This window comes from Lissotriton vulgaris, chromosome 2_1, assembly GCF_964263255.1.
Source record: "Lissotriton vulgaris chromosome 2_1, aLisVul1.2, whole genome shotgun sequence".
Lineage (NCBI taxonomy): Eukaryota > Metazoa > Chordata > Amphibia > Caudata > Salamandridae > Lissotriton > Lissotriton vulgaris.
Window position 1 is genome coordinate 213,981,086 of NC_141687.1, and position 18,767 is coordinate 213,999,852.

At 48.2% G+C, this 18,767-nt stretch overlaps 1 protein-coding gene across 1 annotated transcript in view; it reads right to left on the minus strand.

The window, feature by feature from the left end:
• Positions 1-216: 216 nt before the first annotated feature.
• Positions 217-18,767, minus strand: part of TMEM120A (transmembrane protein 120A) — a 157,538-nt gene continuing 138,987 nt past the window's right edge. The window contains exon 12 of the mRNA XM_086954768.1: positions 217-660. Coding sequence (XP_086810894.1) covers positions 547-660 — 114 coding nt within the window. The 3' untranslated portion in view covers positions 217-546. The remainder of the gene's footprint in view (positions 661-18,767) is intronic.

Consider the following 18,767-nt stretch of genomic DNA (forward strand, 5'->3'; position numbering starts at 1 on the left):
CTGCCAAATTATGGTGTCGTTTGAGCAGTGCACACAAAATACTCGTATTTTTTCCTGAACAAGTGCTACAGTGCAACTGACATGAAGGGTCCCAGTTTTGGCCACATTGCATGTACCATGTCCCATGGTGGGTGGATCGATTGCCAGAGGCACAGTTTCTAACAGTCACTGACCGACTCTACTTTATATTTGCTTGATTTTAGAAACGAAACCGTAAAGAATAGAAACTCTTTATCAAACAAATATTCAGTGAAAACCTATTCCCACTGTGAATGGGGATCCCATAATATAGTGTTTTATGAATGAGACTTTAATATCTTTTTTTAAAGAAATGCTCTTTCTTGCACTGTTTTATTGTGGAAATATGCGGCTGCCCGGTTCACACACGCGGGGCTGCACAGCAGCATAGTGATTACAGTGGTAGCAGGTCTGTGTCCAAACCTTCCTCCATTGCATACAAGGAGTGCCTTGGTAAAGTCCAGCCTCCCTGCGGGATCCAGATCAGCAAGATGCCGGCGAATCACATCCAAAGCGTCTGCTTTGCTCTTACATCTCCTTGGTATCGGTGTGCTGTGTCTTGAACTTCTGGTGCACCACTCTGAGGGTTGTGAAAAAATTTCCAAGAAAAAGAACAAGAAAGGGGATTCCACACATAAGCACCTAGGGAGAGCAGGAGGAGAACAAATGTCAGACATAACTTGCCAAGTTCCTTCCTATTATCACTGTGTACAGGTATTAACAATTAGCAATATTTATGCCTATTTAACATCTCACACACACACACGGAAAGAAGCCCCCCCAAAAATGACGGCCCAGCACCGAAGCAGGCTCCATTTGCATATTTCAAGCAAAAAGACTGCAGACTGACGCCTTTCAAACTTCAAATGGGTCTTGATCACAATATCGTTATGTGATGACGTACATCCATAACTATGTGGGCATCAATTAAAATAAAGGAAAGACATTACACTACATGAAAACATAGGCCATCAGAGAAATATATATAAATGGTAATCATCATATTCCATATAAATTAAAATCATTCTGAAACTGCAATATTCATGTTTTTTGATTATTACAAAGGCAGTTGAATATAACTCCAGTGGGTAAAAATCCGTCCTGCTGGTTATCGTGTTGCTATAAAGAATACAAAGAACTTTGTAGTAATCAGGACAACACTGGTGTGATGACATGCAATGTAGGTTTATTCCAATGACAGGTAAACAAGTATAAATCTTCATCAACAGGTATATATCAGTAGTTCTAAGTATCCATCAAAGTCCCACTGTGAGCAGCTTGCTAGCTGCTCAGCCCCATCCATCCAACTGTCATTCTGCTCCAGTCACCCAAGCAATCCACACACCAAACATTCCACTCAGAACACTCACACAGGCTGAGCAGCTAGGAGCAAGTTATCATAAGAGATAGATAGTAATAGAGAATACTACATATCTCTTTCCTTGTAAGCAAAAGACGAAAACAAACATCTTGAAAATATAAACCTAAAAGTACAAGATCAAATAAATATTCAAAACATCTTAAAACTACAAGCATAAATGTATAAGACAAATACATATACCAAACATCTTAAGACTAATAAAAACAGCAAAAGATAAGTAAAATAGTCAGTAACCCAGGGATGACAGAAATAACATCACGAGAGGGATAGCGACTATACTAGATAAAAAGAGAAGGGAAAAAGGTAAATATATAAAATACGAAATACCCATCTCCCCCTCTTAATAAAGGCAATAAATGGATAATAAAAACGTGTACAATCCCATGTAGGGAACACTCCATGTAAAGGTGTGGAAAGAGGGACCCACATTCCTGCCCCCACCCTAAACAGGGGACAACATGTATGTAAATGTGGACAAGAGGGACTACTACCCAATGTCTTGCCCCCGTCAACCAAAAGGGACAACCTGTAATTAAAAAAAAAAAACACACTAAACAAAGAATATAAAACGTCATGAGAACATAGGGACTTGCACCCAATGTCCTGCACCAATAGTTACTAAGGGACTACTTGTAAAGTAAAATGTGAAAGCTCTCCAATGTGAGGAGACAAGCAACAAAACTTGTGCGGCGCAATGCGTTCATTGCAGTGAATGGTAGTCCACCACAAATAATCAAGTCACTAACCTGTTAGGCCCAGACAAAGGTTTTAATAATTGAAACCTGAGCTCAACCCGTGGTAGCTGTGGTACAGAGCAGAGCGGCTTAACTTAAGAGAAAATGTGTAAAGCATTCAGAAGTATCAGAACATTTGAAAAGTCAGACACAACACAATAAAAATCCCACTCCAATTTATAAAAACAGGAAAAATTTTAATAAGCCAAATGATACCAAATAAAAAAAGGGTACTGGAGATAGGATTTTTTTAAAAGATTTAAGTGAAAATAGCAAAAAAAAAAATCAATCAGGATTTGTAGAGCGCAGCTGTCTCACCTGCGAGGGTTTTGATGCACTATCGGATGATGCGCCTATTTGTTGAAACATCCAAGTCCTTCCTGAACTACTGGAGTGATGGTGACGTTCTGAAGTGCAGGGGGAAGGTCGTTCCAGGTCTTGTCTGCCTAATGGGAGAACAAGCGGCCTTCACTGTTGGTGCGGCGGATGCGATGGTTGGCAGCTAGAGAGAGCGATCCGGAATCGAGTTTCCTGGTGGGCTGGTGAAAGGTCACGCGTTGGCTGAGGTAAGCTGGTCCTTTGTTGTGTAATACCTTGTATGTGTGAGTGAGTAGCTTCTATTGGCATCACTTCATGACTGGTAGCCAGTGGAGTTTCATGAGGTGAGGGGTTATGTACGTACGTCTGGAGAGGTCGAGAATGAGCCTGTCCACTGTGTTCTAGATTGTCTGGACTTCCCCATGAGGTGGACAGTTATTCCTACATAGAGGGAGTTGCTGTAGTCGAGTCTGTTGGTGATGAGAGCTTGTTTGACAGTTCGCCTGGTGTTGGTTGGGAACCATTTGAAAACCTTACTGAGCATGTGGAGTGTGAAGAAGCAGGCAGAGGAGACGGCGCCGGCCTGCTTCTTCCTGAATAGTTGTCAAGGATGATCTGGAGGTTGAGGAAGTGTTTGGTGGGTGTCGGAGTAGGGTCCAGCTCTGGAGGCCACCATTTGTTGTTCCGGTGTGTGACTACGCCGTTTTATGAAGATGAGAACTTCTGCCTTGTCGCTGTTGAGTTTGAGACAGTTGTTTATCCAGTCTGCAACATCTTTCATGCATCTTTGGAACTTGTCTTTGAGGGTTCTGGGATTGTTAGTCAGAGAGAGGATGAGTTGGGTGTCATCTGCGTAAGAGATTTTGTTGAATCCATGGCAATTGAAGATGTTGGCCAGGGGGATCATGTATGTGTTGAAGAGGATTGGGCTGAGGTATGACCCTTGAGGTACACCGCCGGTGATGCTCTTAGAGTGCGAGGAGTAGAGAGGGAGGATTATTTTCTGCGTTCTTCCTGTGAGGTAGGATGAGACCCACTTGAGGGCTGTTCCTTGGATTCCGATCTGGTGGAGCCTGTTGATCCGTGTGTGGTGGGATACAGTGTTAAATGCTGCTGAGAGGTCAAGAAGGATGAGGGCCACTATTTCCTTGGTCTAGCAGCACACTGATGTTACCTGTAGCTGCGACTAGAGCTAACTTAGTGCTGTGGTTTTTCCTGAAGTGGGGGAGGGGTGTCCAAGAGGTCATGGTTCTTCAGATGTCTGGTGAGCTGGATATTGACTGCCACAGAACCACAGTGTGACATGCCAGTCAATGGTCGCAGTAGATGGGGACCTACAGATGATTTGAAGTGGACTATGCTGGAGCCCGGGTCAGAAACAAGAGGTATATTGCTTCCGGTGAAAGTCTGGTAGCCCAAAAAAGTTAGAAAAAGTTTCTATATCCCATTTTAGAAGCGGACTTTGTCAATTTTTCGAAGAAAACATTTAAAGTTCTTCTCTGTCCCAACACAGAAAGGGACATTATCACTTTCTGAGCAGAAAAATCCTCCCGGAGTGTGGCACAGCTGAAATTGTAGCCATGGGACTGGAAGCTAAGGCTGGATACTTGAGGCAGGTTGGTTTCAATGGAGCCTTGGAGACTTTAAGCTGAAAATGTTCCAAAACAGAATGCAGAATGGGGTTTAGTTGTGTTTCTTTTAGTTTGTTTATGTTCTGTGGGCCTTGAGTGGGATAAAAATAAAATTCTATTCAACACCGTAGAACTGATGACTGGATACTTTTCCAATGGGTCTCCCTGGAACTCTGCAGGAAAAGTGTGCAAAAGTTTGCAAACATTCTTCTGGTGCCCATACAACCACAATAGTACACTTCTAAGGCCCCAGGGGTTCAGGCAAGGCAAGTAGAGACTCTCAAAGTTTCAGGCAAAAGCCAATCAGGTGCAGTCACCACTGGTCAGCTGGGCAGTTTAGGAGCTAGGCCTCTTATAGTTAGCTATGTCCCTATAGCTGCACAAGAGGTCAGCCAACTGACCCCTGGAGTCCACGTCTTCATCCTGGGTACATGAGGAAGCAGGTCCAGCCCGCAGGGCTCCTATCAGGTCATTGACAGCAGGTCCAATGATCTTCTGATCTTCTGCAGGTCCAGAAAGTGCTCTGAATAGGTGCCTTTGGGTGCCACATTTACGGAAGGCACCAGCTAGTGAGTGGGAGTGACTCCTCGGCATTACTAAATTCGGAGGGGTATTTCCCTGGGCAAACCTAACTGAAGTTTCAGCCGTCTCTGTTTGCCATACTGTAAAGACATCACAGAGCCTCCCTCTCACAATTCAAGATGGAGGAACCTATTCCCCTTGTGCCAAGCCCACCCAGAAGTGTGCCCAGGGTAATGAGCAGTGCGCTCCTCTGTGGTCACCCAAAACTGGTTCTAGCGACGTTTGAGATTTCCTTCCACCGGATCTGGAGCCAGCCTGACTAGGGGGACAAAGGACAGGGCCTTTGCAGGTGTCACCTGTGAGGGGGCGGAACCTTTTGAAGTCAATTACCTTCCTTGACCTACCTCAACTGGTCTTCCTGCTAGGGGTAGGAAAAACACCTTCCTACTTCCAGGCCATGGCTGGGACAGTCCCCACACCTGTTTTAAACCTCATTCATGCCAAGTCCCGATTGGCCAGTGCCTGGTGAGCTAATACAAATTAGCCTCAAGGAGCTTCATGCAGAGTAATGTAATTTTTGAAAGGTTAAATTTTCATTATATTTAATGAAAACCCTACTTTACGATTAGATTGGATTTTTTTTAATTTCAAAAATAAGTCTTTGAATGGAGTCTGTAGCAAGTACAGGTCGAAGGCTATAGATTAAGGTGCGCCATCTATAGTTTGACTTTTCTTATCTGGCAGTTACCGTCAGTGACAATGGAGTTTTGGGCATAGTCACTGGGAAACCTGCCATTTCTAATGTCACACATGTCCCACTCATAAATATTATAAATCTTATCAGTGGAAAGTAAGGTGGGCTAATGTGTCACAATTAAAATGCATAATCAGGTTTTCCAACCTGCCAAAAGGGTGAGTTTGACAGGTCTATACAACAGGGTTTAAGCTCCTGCTGCCAGGCTACACAAGGTAGTGCTGAAGTCATGTCTTCACTTGTGGATGGCACAATAAGTGCTGTACTTCATAGGCGGCATTTAACTTTCCATCCAAAAAGAGTAGAGAGCAATTACGCCCCATGCCCATTCGCACAGCAACATCCGAGATACTCAACAGACTCCATTTTTTAATATGATCATCCATTTTATTCAAATGTACTCCATATTTTCATCAAATGTTAATTCATGACTTTCTCTGTCCACATGCTAGGCTTCATGTTTTCCCATAGCTTCAAATGCTCAAGGTATACCTATCCAGGTCTTTCTCTCGATCACGTGGAGAATACATCGTTCATCCTGAATAGTCATCTTCGCATAAACTCAATGAATTTTGGGCTCGATGGCCCTTCATCAGGTGTAACTGCAAACTCCACGACCTGTGCTCCGTATTGAGTCAGCCTCAGCTGCTTCCCTTTCCACCATTGTGAAAGTGCAAAACCATCTTGACATTTAACTTTGCATGCCATTTGTGTAGTTTCTACACCATATACTCTGGCCTTATAAAGAGATAATATGCCAATCAGGAATCAACCAATCTGTACATGCTTTAGGCATCAGAGCACCTACACTGGGCACTGGACAGCAGTCACTCCCCAGTGTGTAGAATCTAAAAACCAGCAACAAACTACAGCAAAAAATTAGAGCAACCATGCAATTAGGGGTAATCTTTCAGACATGTTTTCTATAGGCAATGCAAAAATCCTGAGCAGTCATCCTTCTGCAAGTGCTTATTAGACGATGCTAATCTTTTTTTCTTCTTCTTAAAGTAGCTTTTTTTAAAGTTTACTTTACTTTAATTTTGAGCGTCAACATACATGTTAAAATTCAAAGTGGCATCAAAGGCAATGCAGGAAATTCACCATATTACAATGGAGAGTCCTCTATACATTGTAAGCCATTTGCATGTCACACAGGTGCAGGAATGTGCCATTGCTCGGAGTGGAGGGAGAGGAAGCATACAGACAGGATCCTCTGCCAGACTAGAGTGGGAATACTGTGTGCATTATTAAAGTCCTAATGCTCATTGCTCGAACTATACAGAAATTATGCTGTAGCCAAATCAAACACAACGGTAATGGGCCCACCATCAAATACACTTTGTACCCGATAATATATCTGTGATATAACCTCCACTGGAGCCTACATCTGTTGGGCCTTGCAGAAGATACAACTTCAAAGTTTGCCATATATCTCGAGGCCTGGCAGTAGGAGGTAACAGTTCATCATACAATCCAGTTGTTCGTTGCAGAATATTAGTTTGTTGAGCTATTGTTTAAGCATGGGTGCTCTTTCCTGACCCATCTACAACCCACCTGTCTTTTAGCCAACAGAAGAGCCAAGGCCACAAATCTCCTCTGCGGTGCAGTATTTCTTTTACTTCGCCTAAGAGAGCAACCACAGGGTTTGGTTGTACTACATCACCTATCATAGATGGCAGAGTTGTCCTAACCCCCACCCAATATTACTGCACTTTGCCACAGGACCATGCCAAGTGAAGGAATCCTACCCCAGGTAAGCTGCATCTGAGATAGCAATCATTGTTCTGCAGACCAAAGTTATATAGGCCTAAAGGAGTGTAATGGGCCTGCTGCAAAAACTTGCAGTGTATAATCCTGAGCCAGCTACTAGGGAAGATCTGAGTGGTCTAAATGCAAATGAATTTCCACATCTTACCCAATATCTCATACCCCAGCTCCACTGCCTCACCCCCCTTTGCTCTTATGAGGGCATATGATGCTTCCTCCTGGGCAGTATTATAAGGTATATTAATTAGATATTTGCTGGTAGTTGCATCTAGCAATCTATTTAAGGGTGCTGAAGCTAGGTGGCTCCAAAGGAAATCCCGGGGTGGTATGCCTACAACTAACACTTGGACCGTAATATGTATATATGCCCAAAGGAGAACCACGAGAGGCCACCTAAGTACTCTGACAATGAGAGGAATGTGCCCTGACATTGTAGGTCACTCGACCAAGACCAGCCCTTCGCACAGAGATGGGATCTTACATGTTGTTCATGTGTGGCTGGCACCAGTGGGTGATATGTCAGCAATAGCTGAGGGGAATAAATGATTCCTGTCCCCACTCTTTTGCACAGACTTCCCCATGCCCTAGTTGTGCAATCTTCAGTGGGCTGGCAATTGGCAAATTTTGTTAACAGGATACCATAAAAAGGAAGGGAGAGGTAAGGTGGCCATGTAGCTCTCTTCTACCGCCAGATGGGGGGAGGATGGGTATCTGGTGGCACCAGTAAATGGCATAATGGGCTTGGGTGCATAGATAATAAAGGTCCATGCCTGGAGCTTCAAATCCCCCTTAATGGAATGGCACCAGGAGCGTCGTCCATTTTAATTGGGTTGTTTCCCAGCCCATGCCAGGCAAACAAGCTGTGCTCTGAGTGCAGAGAAAAATGTAGCTGTAAACAGGAAGCGGAAATTCAAGAATAAATACAGCAGTTTGGAGGGCAGGATGATCTTAATTGCCCCTTAGTGTCCTACAAAGGACAGTGGGAGGGAAATTCAGCGGTTAATCTGATCTGTAATGTTATAAAGTGTGGTGCCATAATTAGTTCGTATCACTACTTATCTCTCCCGGTGTACCCAGACCAAGTATTTAAGTTTACATGTGCACCAGTGCAGAGGAAAATCGGGTGCAAACTGCATTGTAGGGAGTAAGCTGAAAAAGGGGGCGATTTTCTCATATTCCAGCAGCATGGCATCTAGGCTCCTACTTGGTTCACGTATGTAGAGGGTTATGTCATCAGCATACAGGAAAATTAACATCTGCTGGCTCGTGTAGCGAACTACATAGCTTGTGTAGGGCTGTCTTAGCTTAGCAGCCAGCGGCTCCATAGCCAGAGCGAAAAGGAGGAATGATAGCAGGCAGCCTTGCCTAGTGCCCCTCAAGATCTCAAAGGGTTCAGATAGCAGCCCATTAATCCACACCTTGGCCACAGGCTGAGTATATAGTAACACTATCCAAGTTAGGAACGCTAGGAGGAGCCCCATCCTGCGCTGCGCAGTGCGATGAACAGAAAGTCCCATTCTAAGGAATCAAATCCCTTAGTGACATCTAAGAACTCTTCAGCAGCATCTATATCGGGGTTTAGTCCACAAGTTGTGAGCGGTTGACCGCCTAGGGATAAAGCCTGATTGATCAGACCATACCAGATGGGACAACAGGAACGTTAGTCATTTCGCAACCAATTTGGCCAGAATTTCCTTTAATAGGGAGAGTGGTCTTTACTAGTCACATAGCCACAGGGCCTTCCTAGGCTTAAACAGCATAATGATCATCTCTTCATGCATGGGTATGTTAGCAGCCCTTGTTGCTATGCCACTTCGAACTGTCCAAGCAGATGTGAGCTTAGCAAAGCAGCGCATCGTTTATAAAACTTCGATGGGAGACCATCAGCTGCGGGTGCCTTGTAGGTCAGAAGCCCACCAATGACTTTGAGAATTCCTCTATGGTGAACGACTGGCCGAGGGACAGCCTGTGTTCGTTACTCAGGCACTGAAGGGCCACATCTTCAAGATAGGCCGTAGAGTTTTTGGAGTCAGTACTTACAGATGTGTATAGTGACGTAAAGGATGTGCACACTGCAAGTATATGTGTGGTGTCATGGCACTGCTCGCCCGGAGCATTTACTACGTCAAGTACATCATTAGCGGCAAATGGATGCTTAATCATAGCTGCCAATGTTTTCCCAGGTTGCTCCCCCTCCTCATAGGTCCATGCCCTGGTATATTTGCTCGTAAAGCTGCACTCTCTCTAAGTCAACTCAGTGTATTCTGAAAGCTTCTGATCTAGTCTAGCATGGTGATGTCGTTACCCAGTACTTGTGTCTGTTCTAGAAGTTTCAGGTCTCGCTCCAGTAGCGAGAGGTGGTCGTCTCCAGTAGTGAGAGGTGGTCGTGGAGTGTGCACAAGATGCCCTCTTGTTTAATGAGACACCTACCTTTGATGGTGACCTTGAATGCCTCCCATATTGTTCCAACCGAACTGACTGAACCTTTGTTATGTTCAAAGTATTCTGCAATTTCAGCCTGTAGCTCATCAGTGAACAGATTATCTAGTAAAGTGCAGGGACAGCTGTTCCAATTAAGTCCCTCTGGACAGGAGAGTGGTCTAAGAGAGTGTGTGCCAAATGCTCGACCTGCAGTACCCACGTGCCTAACATCACTAGTAACCAATGGCCAAGCTTCAGGTAGCTACCATGCACCTTAGAGTCATTCCCTGATATGCAGGTGTCGGACCCCACAAATGTCTACCAAATTGTGATTGTGCATCATGGCTTGTTAGTAGCTCGAGGCAAGAGCGCGGTAACTGGGAGGAATGAGAGTCTTATCAATGCTTTCTTGTGAGCACAGTTGAAGTCTCCGCCCCAGATTCAGGACTGCGGGTCAGTGGAGAGGACTTTGCCCCATAGATGATGAAAGAATCAAGGGTCCCATAACATTTGGCCTAGAACAGTTCACTTTCCCCATTTTGTTTCAATGTGCCTATCTTCTACCAGGCACAACAGCCCTGGTTGCCTTCAAGCAAGCCCAGGGAGTGAAAAGGAATCCTATTTTTTCTTATTATTGCTTCTCCACATGCATAAGAGGAACATGACAATAGTAGTCGATAGGCCGCTTACTTTAATGCAAAGGAAATGTTTGCTCACAGTGCAAAATTAGTTTCCTGTAATAGTGCTAGACTAACCCGATGACGTTCAATATATGAAATAAACTGGTTTAGTGTGTGTCATTAAGACCCCGCACCAGAGGTGTGTTTCTCCCCACTGCATTAGCCCCTGCCACCTTCCAAGAGGGAAGTCACGCTGCACTTGAGCAACTCAGGATATAAGGTGTATGACAGCTCTCCATAATATGTTCAGTGGGCACTGCCCTATGAAGGCGGATAAAGCCGATCAAATTTCCCTAAATTCGTCCTTGAATCCACACTGGAGGATCAATCCCACCAGAACAAGTATCCCTCCCACCAACAACAAAGACAGTGTATCGAACTGTAGATTGAATTACGCGCTCTCCGATTTCCCCATCTCTGGACTTTTTTGTTTTGTTTTTGCTTATCTTCCGTCCCGTTTAAAAGCCCCACGGAGCACAACTGCAGGCTACTCCAACTCAAGGAGCTAGGCAGTGTGCCAAAAGGGCTAGTAAGGGAGAGTGCGGTTAACCGCAGAGCAGCTCTTTGACGTGTGCAGCTCCTCAGTACATCAGTTCAACACAATGGAAGCCCTCAACTGGTGTTACACTCTTGTACTGGGCACCTCCCTCTGTGTTTGAGACTAGGCCTGGACAGTGAACTTCACTCCATTCGCGGAGTTTGCAGAGTTTTCTGCACTTCCGTCTCTCCCACCAAAATGGTGCAGTGGGAAGTGGGGGGTCACGAGCAGACCTCTTCTCCCTGGGGTGGCTGAAAGTTGAACATCTGTCCAGGTGGAGGCCAATTTGCAAGGATGTGCAGACAGGCCAACTCACTTCCCCCAGAACAGGGTGCGAGGGACCTGGACTAGCTCCATTGTGGTCGCTCCCCCACGCTCCCAGCCACGATCTCCAGGCTGATTGCTGCACTCCTCCTGCTCCGCTTGCTGCTTCTGACGACTGCCTGCCCCAGCTGCTGCTCCTAACACCCTCTGCCTGCCTGGGTGATCGCGCTCCGACGTAGCCTGCATTCCCTGAGCGCCTAGAGGGGAACATAGCGCCTGATATCGTTTTTACTACGCAAGGCATCTCATTGTATATTGCGCTGCTTTGAATGTGTATTTGTTTACTTTTGACGCTCTGATTGGAATCCCTGTTTGGTTTCCGCCCGTCCATTTTGGGTTTGGTCATTCGTGGACCGTGTCTCCTCCCCGCTCCCCGCCTCCCAGCAGCCCCTCCCACGCTCCGCCCCCCTCCACTATCTATATATGACAGTTGCTCCCGCGCGCAGCGTCCACGCGCAGCGACCACGCCCCATCCGCGCCGAAGGTGCGCCAAAGGTAAGCCCGTCTACGCCCGTCCGCGCCCGGACCACGCCCAGCGCCAGACCCCCTGGCCCTCGCATTGCCCAGCCCTCCCGCATTACCTACGATGCCACCACCCTCCTAGCCCTTAACCCCGGCCGCTCCCCCAACTGCGTCCAAGCCGCTCCTGGACACACCCATGGACCTTTCTCATGCTACTCCTGCAAATTCATCGGCACCGACAACAACTCCGCTACGACCACACCACAGATTCCCGACCCCAACCACCTACAATGCATCTTGCTCAACACCCGATCGGTCCACAGGCACGCCATTGACCTATGGAATCTACTAGACACCATCTCTCCGGACGTCGCCTTCCTTACAGAAACATGGATGAACGCCTCCTCCGCCCCAGACATCACCATTGCCATCCCAGAAGATTATAAGATCATACGCAAGGACCGTACCGGCCACACAGGAGGAGGAATCGCTATCGTCCATAAGAAATCCATCCGCATCTCAACCAGCTCTGACGTCAATCTCGCCAACTCTGAACACCTTCACTTCCAGATCCACATCGACCCCAAGACCACACTCAGAGGCACCCTCCTTTACAGGCCACCAGGACCCCGCGCACAATTTAGTGAGGACATCACGGACTTCATCACTCCACGTGCGCTCCCCTCCAAAGATTACATCCTTCTGGGAGACCTCAATTTTCACCTTGAAAAGAACAACGACCGCAACTCCACCACCCTTTTGGACAACCTCGCCAACCTCGGACTTAAACAACTGGTCACTTCCCCCACCCACATCGCAGGTCACACCCTCGACCCTATCTTCACCTCCAGCAATCATGTCTCCTTCAGCCACACTACGGCTCTCCTCTGGACTGACAACAGCTGCGTTCACTTTACCTACAACAAGCCCAAACCCAACAACCACCCCCTACCAACTCTGCAAAGAAACTGGAACAAAATCACCATCGACCAGATCTCCTCATCGCTTCTCTAAACCCCCCAGCCCACTCCTCAAACCCCGACCAAGCCGCCACCAACCTCACCCTATGGTTATCCAACAGCGCCGACATCCTAGCACCACTGAAAAAACGACAAAGCAAACTTGGCAGCAAGAAGACCTCATGGTTCAACGATGATCTTAAGAAATCCAAGAAACTCTGCCGCTCCCTTGAGAAGGCCTGGAAAAAAGACCCAACCACCAGCACCAAGGACGCCTTCAAAAACGCCACCCGCATACACCACCAACTGATCCGAAAGGCCAAGAAAACCGCCTTCAAGGACCGACTAGATAACAACGCCCACAACAGCAAGGAACTTTTCAACATCGTCAAGGAATTTACCAATCCCTCGGCCAACTCTAACGACATCTCCCCCTCTCAAGCCCTCTGCGACTCCCTAGCTTCATTCTTCCACAACAAAATTGCAGACATCCACAACAGCTTCGACAACCAACCCGGAGACCAACCCACCCAACCATCTGCTGGACCTTCACCCCCCTCGAACATCCTTAATGACTGGAACCCAACCTCCACTGAGGACACCATCCGCCTGATGAACTCCATCCACTCAGGATCCCCCACAGACCCATGCCCTCACCACATCTTCAACAAAGCAGACTCCATCATAGCACCGCACCTCCGAGACGTCATCAACTGCTCCTTCAACTCCGCCACCTTCCCGGAAAGCTGGAAACACGCTGAACTCAGCGCCCTTCTGAAAAAACCCACAGCGGACCCCACCGAACTCAAAAATTACCGCCCCATCTCGCTCCTTCCATTCCCGGCCAAAGTCATCGAAAAAGCTGTCAACAACCAGCTCGCCGCCTTCCTCGAAGCCAACAAATCCCTCGACTCCTCACAGTCCGGCTTCCGAGCAAAACACAGCACTGAGACCGCCCTCATCGCAGCAACAGACGACATTCGAACTCTACTGGACAATGGAGACACAGTCGCCCTCATCCTCCTCGACCTCTCCGCAGCCTTCGACACAGTCTGCCATAGCACCCTTCTACAGCGCCTCAGAAACATCGGAATCCAAGGAAAAGCACTAGAATGGATCACCTCGTTTCTCACCGGAAGAACCCAGAGAGTCCGCCTTCCACCATTCAAGTCAGAGGCCACTGAAGTCATCTGCGGCGTACCACAAGGATCTTCACTCAGCCCCACCCTCTTCAACGTGTACATGAGCCCCCTCGCGGTCATCGCACGCCAACACAACCTCAATATCATCTCCTACGCGGATGACACTCAACTGATCCTATCACTCACCAATGACCCTAACACCGCCAAAACTAACCTACACGAAGGAATGAAAGAAGTAGCCGAATGGATGAAACACAGCCGTCTGAAACTGAACTCAGATAAAACAGAAGTCCTCATCTTAGGTACCTCCCCCTCCGCATGGGACGACTCTTGGTGGCCAGAAGCCCTTGGAAAAGCACCCATCCCGACAGACCACGCACGGAACCTGGGCGTCATCCTGGATTCCTCACTTTCAATGAACAGACAAGTCAACGCCGTCTCCTCATCCTGCTTCAACATTCTTCGCATGCTCGAAAAAACATTTCGTTGGATCCCCACCGATACTAGGAAAACGGTCACCCACGCTCTGGTCACGAGCCGACGACTATGGAAACACCCTCTACGCCGGTACTACCGCTAAACTCCAGAAAAAACTCCAACAAATCCAAAACGCCTCAGCCAGGCTCATATTAGACATCCCGCGTAAAGAACATATCTCTGGTCACCTGAAAAACCTCCACTGGCTTCCCGTCAATAAGAGGATCACTTTCCGGCTCCTAACCCACGCACACAAAGCACTCTACGAAAGCGGACCAGAATGCCTCAACACACGACTGTCCTTCTACACCCCCTCCCGCCAGCTACGATCATCCAGCCAAGCCCTTGCCACTGTACCTCGCATCAACAAAACCACCATGGGAGGTAGATCCTTCTCCTACCTGGCAGGTAAAACCTGGAACTCACTTCCCACTTACCTTCGCCTTACCCAGAACCACCTAGCATTCAGAAAGCAACTTAAAACGTGGATATTCGACAAGTAATTCCCCACCCCCCCTCAAGCGCCTTGAGACCCTCTGGGTATGTAGTGCGCTATACAAATTCTCTGACTTGACTATCGCGTGGGTCCTAGCGCGGCCCCGCAGTCAAGCCTTCCCTCTCCTACAGGAACACTGCAACCAGCGGATCACACTGCAAAGCACAGTTCTAAGGGTTGGGCCACCCTGCAGGATCAATGCTCAATCAAAAGTATGGGGGCCAGTACAGTCCCACGACGGGCTCGCAGTCAGCGGGACACTGCCCAACAAGGCCTAGCTCTCTAGAGTTCTGCCGCAGTCCCCTGGGGAGGGGGGAAGAGGGCAAATTGGGCCCCAGTCTCACTCATCTACACACTTGAGAAACCACTGAACCCAGCAGAGCGCACTCCACAGGACAAGGCATTCAATAATGGATAGGGCTGGCTTGTAAGATGGGGGTCAGCCCGCATGCAGGTCCCATGTCCAGCGGCATGCGCCACACACGGCGAAGCCTCCCCCCCTGGGGCCAGGAGGCAGAGCCACGGTCCGCAGCACAGCAACCTCCTGTCCAAGCAACTCGCCTCACATGAGATGGCATGGTCCACTTCCAGACCTGGCTAGATTGCCACCGACGGCGGAGTGCGGAGCAGCATCTAGAGCTGATATTGTCCATGCGGTCCACCACAGGCTCCTAAGGCACAGAACAATCTAGATGTTTATTTCTACCGGCGCCACGGTCCCCAAGTCAGCAGGAAGGTAAGGAAGATGGCGGATTGTTTCCTCCAACTGCCAGAGCCTCATTGGTTTTCCAGCACTCCAGAGAAGATGAAGATGTTAATCTAGTGCATATGTTGCTGCCTTGGTACCAACAAGTTCTGGGAAGTTGCCTACCCTAACTTAGGTAAAATATGCATCAAGATCATCTGTCTCACTCACTACTGCCTGTACCTTGCTCAGCCAAGATCTTGAGCACCCTATTCAATTTTGGCTTTTCTAGCTTGCCACCCCTGCGGATGCTAATTTTAGATTCAAAATACAACACCCAATGATTTTCGTTGGCTTCCAGATTTGCGGGTCTACCACTTCAGTGACGTACCCTGCACCTACCATGTACTTCTTGCTCCATTATATTTAAATGATTTGCACACAATGTGTTATTGAGAGTGATATGCTTCCATCTACTCTATTGGTGATGGAATCATTTTAGCTTGAGTATCCCTGTTTGACTACTAAGTTCACTTGATATTCATGAGATTTATGCTGACCTTATTAACTAAAATAAATGTAGAAATATATAAAAAGAAGTCGTTTCATGTAAAAGTGCTTCAAAGGAATAGAATGTCGTGTCTGCTAGGCTTTCAAGATATATGTGAGGGTTGGGTACTAGTGTACATGTTATGGGAACGCGTGATACATTGCAGATACACCAGTGCTTGATGACCGGGGCAGCTCTGTGGTGTTGTGACTAATCTATCCATGATGCAGACAAACAATGTTTCTTTTTCAAAAACATATGGGGAATGCTTCTTTGGCAACTGCACATATACACGCAGGAAAAGACTCATTTAGAAGTCTGCTAGATGCTTTATGTTATGTTATGTTATGTTATATTTACTTTTGTATAGCGCGCGGCTACTCAAAAAGAGTGTCCCGGCGCTTTGAGTAAGGAGGGCTACAGCGTAATAATATAACACAGTTAAAAGAAGAAAGAGACCACAGACAGAGAGGACACACAACAGCACGGCGGCCTACTGGGTAAACAACCAGGTTTTGAGGCCTTTTCTAAAAGCAAGTAGGCTGGTGGCTCCCCGAAGTGTGAGCGGCAGAGAGTTCCACAACTGTGGCGCCAGTAGTCCAAAGGAGCGACCTCCCAGGCGCGCTCTCTTCACTCGTGGAACAGCCGCCAAAAACAGGGATTCCGACCTCAGAGAACGAGCCGGATGGTAAAAGGCAAGTCTCTTTTGGAGGTACTTTGCTCCCACCGCATGGAGGGCCTTATAGGCCAGGGTCAAAGTCTTAAAGGCGATCCGTTTGCGGATTGGAAGCCAATGCAAAGTCTGCAGCAAGCCCGCTGCACTGGCACGTCTATTCAAGCCAAAAATAGCTCTCGCCGCAGCATTCTGCACAACTTGGAGCCGCTGTAGCAGATACTCTGGCAGGCCCAGGTACAGAACGTTCGAATAATCTAACCTAGAGCCTATCAGGGCCTGCACAGTCAGCTTCTTGTGCTCCTCGGACAAAAGGGGAAGAAACCTCCGCAGCATCCTAAGGAGGCCGAAGCAAGTGCCCGACACCCCCAGGATCTGGGACTTCAACGTCAGCCCCTTGTCCATCTTGAACCCCAAGTTCTTAGCCATTTGGGATGAACAAGACGGAGGGAACATATTGATAGGCCACCAAGCCTGCCAGTCTGGCTCCGTGTCACACCCAAAGAAGAGTACCTCGGACTTATCGGAATTGCACTTGAGGCTGTTCAGTTGGAACCATTGAAAAACAGCCCCAAGGCGATCCCGGATACTCTCCCCATCAAAGTCTCCTCCTCTCTTGCACGAGAAGAGGAGCTGGGTGTCGTCTGCGTAGGATACGATCCGGGCCCCAAACGACTCCGCCAACGCCGCCAAAGGGGTCATGAAGATGTTAAAGAGGGTCGGGCTCAAAATAGAGCCCTGTGGGACCCCGACTCCCAGAGGCGGCATCACGGCGGAATCTGGCGAGGCCCAGACCGTTTGCCGGTGGCCAGCTAGAAAGGAAGAAAACCAGCTGAGCACCGTCCCCCGTAGTCCTATCTCATAGAGTCTTGCGAGAAGGCCATCGTGGGGGATGGTGTCTAAAGCCGCCGACAAATCCAGCATCACCAGCATGGCTTTGCCCCCAGTGTCCAGAACCCCTTTAATGGTTTCTGAGACCTCGAGGAGCGCGGTCTCTGTGCTGAGATTTGGACGAAAGCCCGACTGGGTGGCATGCAGAATCTCATTTGTCTCTAGAAAATTGGAGAGCACCGTCTGCACGTGCTTTTCCACAATTTTCGTGAGAGCCGGCAACAGAGAGATAGGCCTATAGTTGACTGGGGCCTTTGGGTCCAGACCAGGCTTCTTGAGCAGCGGAATAACCATTGCCTGCTTCCAAGCCTGCGGAACCACTCCCTGGCTCAGCGAGAGATTCAATAGCGGGTTCGCCAACGGATTATTCACCTCCGCAATTTTCGCCAGAAATTTAGCTGGGCACGGATCCAGGGGCGAGCCCGATTTGAGGTTGCCCATGAGTGCTAAAGAGGCAGGGGCAGAGATAGGTGGAAACACGCCCAACGTCAAGCCTGGCGAGGCCGGAGGGGACCGGACAGCCTCAGGGTTAATCAGCCCCGCAGGTACAGCCGATGGAAAAGAATCCTGTATAAGTTTGATCTTGCTAGTAAAAAAACTAGCAAGGTCAGAAGCCCAGGAGTCAGAAGGCCTCGCATCAGAGGTATTGGACCGTGGAGATATAAATTCTCTCACTATGGAGAAAATCTCCTTACAGGAGTTGGAGGCAGCTTCTATCCTCCCTGCCAGGTAGGCTTTTTTTCCCAGGCGAATGTCCTGGTGATAGGCCTTGACCGCCGTCTTGTAGGTCAGCTTGGTATCAGTGTCGTATTTTGCCCGCCAGGCTCTTTCGGCCACCTTACACTGCTGCCGCATAGCCGACAGTGCTGCGGTGAACCAAGGAGCGGAGACCCGTTTCGGAGTCAGGCGGGGGGCCAATTCCGGGGCAAGATCGTTAAGCCTGTCTGAGAGCCATACCTGCAAGGACTCCAGATCCTTTTCCAGGTCGCCAGAAAGGGGGCAGGGGTGATCCAGGGCGGCCTGAGCCAGCATCGCAGGGGTCACTCGATGGTAAGCCCTATGGATTTGACCCTGCTGCTGTGGCGTAGCAACAGTCGATTTAACTGTGCCTTTGATCGAAAATTTAGCAAGCAAATGGTCTGACCATAGTACCGGGATAATCTCTATCACCTCAAGGGGGGATGACGAGAAAACCTGGTCAAGAGTGTGCCCCTTGTCATGCGTAGGCCCCTGAAGATAAGGGATCAGTCCCAGCGGGGCCATAGCCTCTGAAAGTTTAATAGCGGCAGGGTCAGAAGGATCATCCATCCGAAAGTTAAAATCCCCGGCCACGATGCAGTGTTC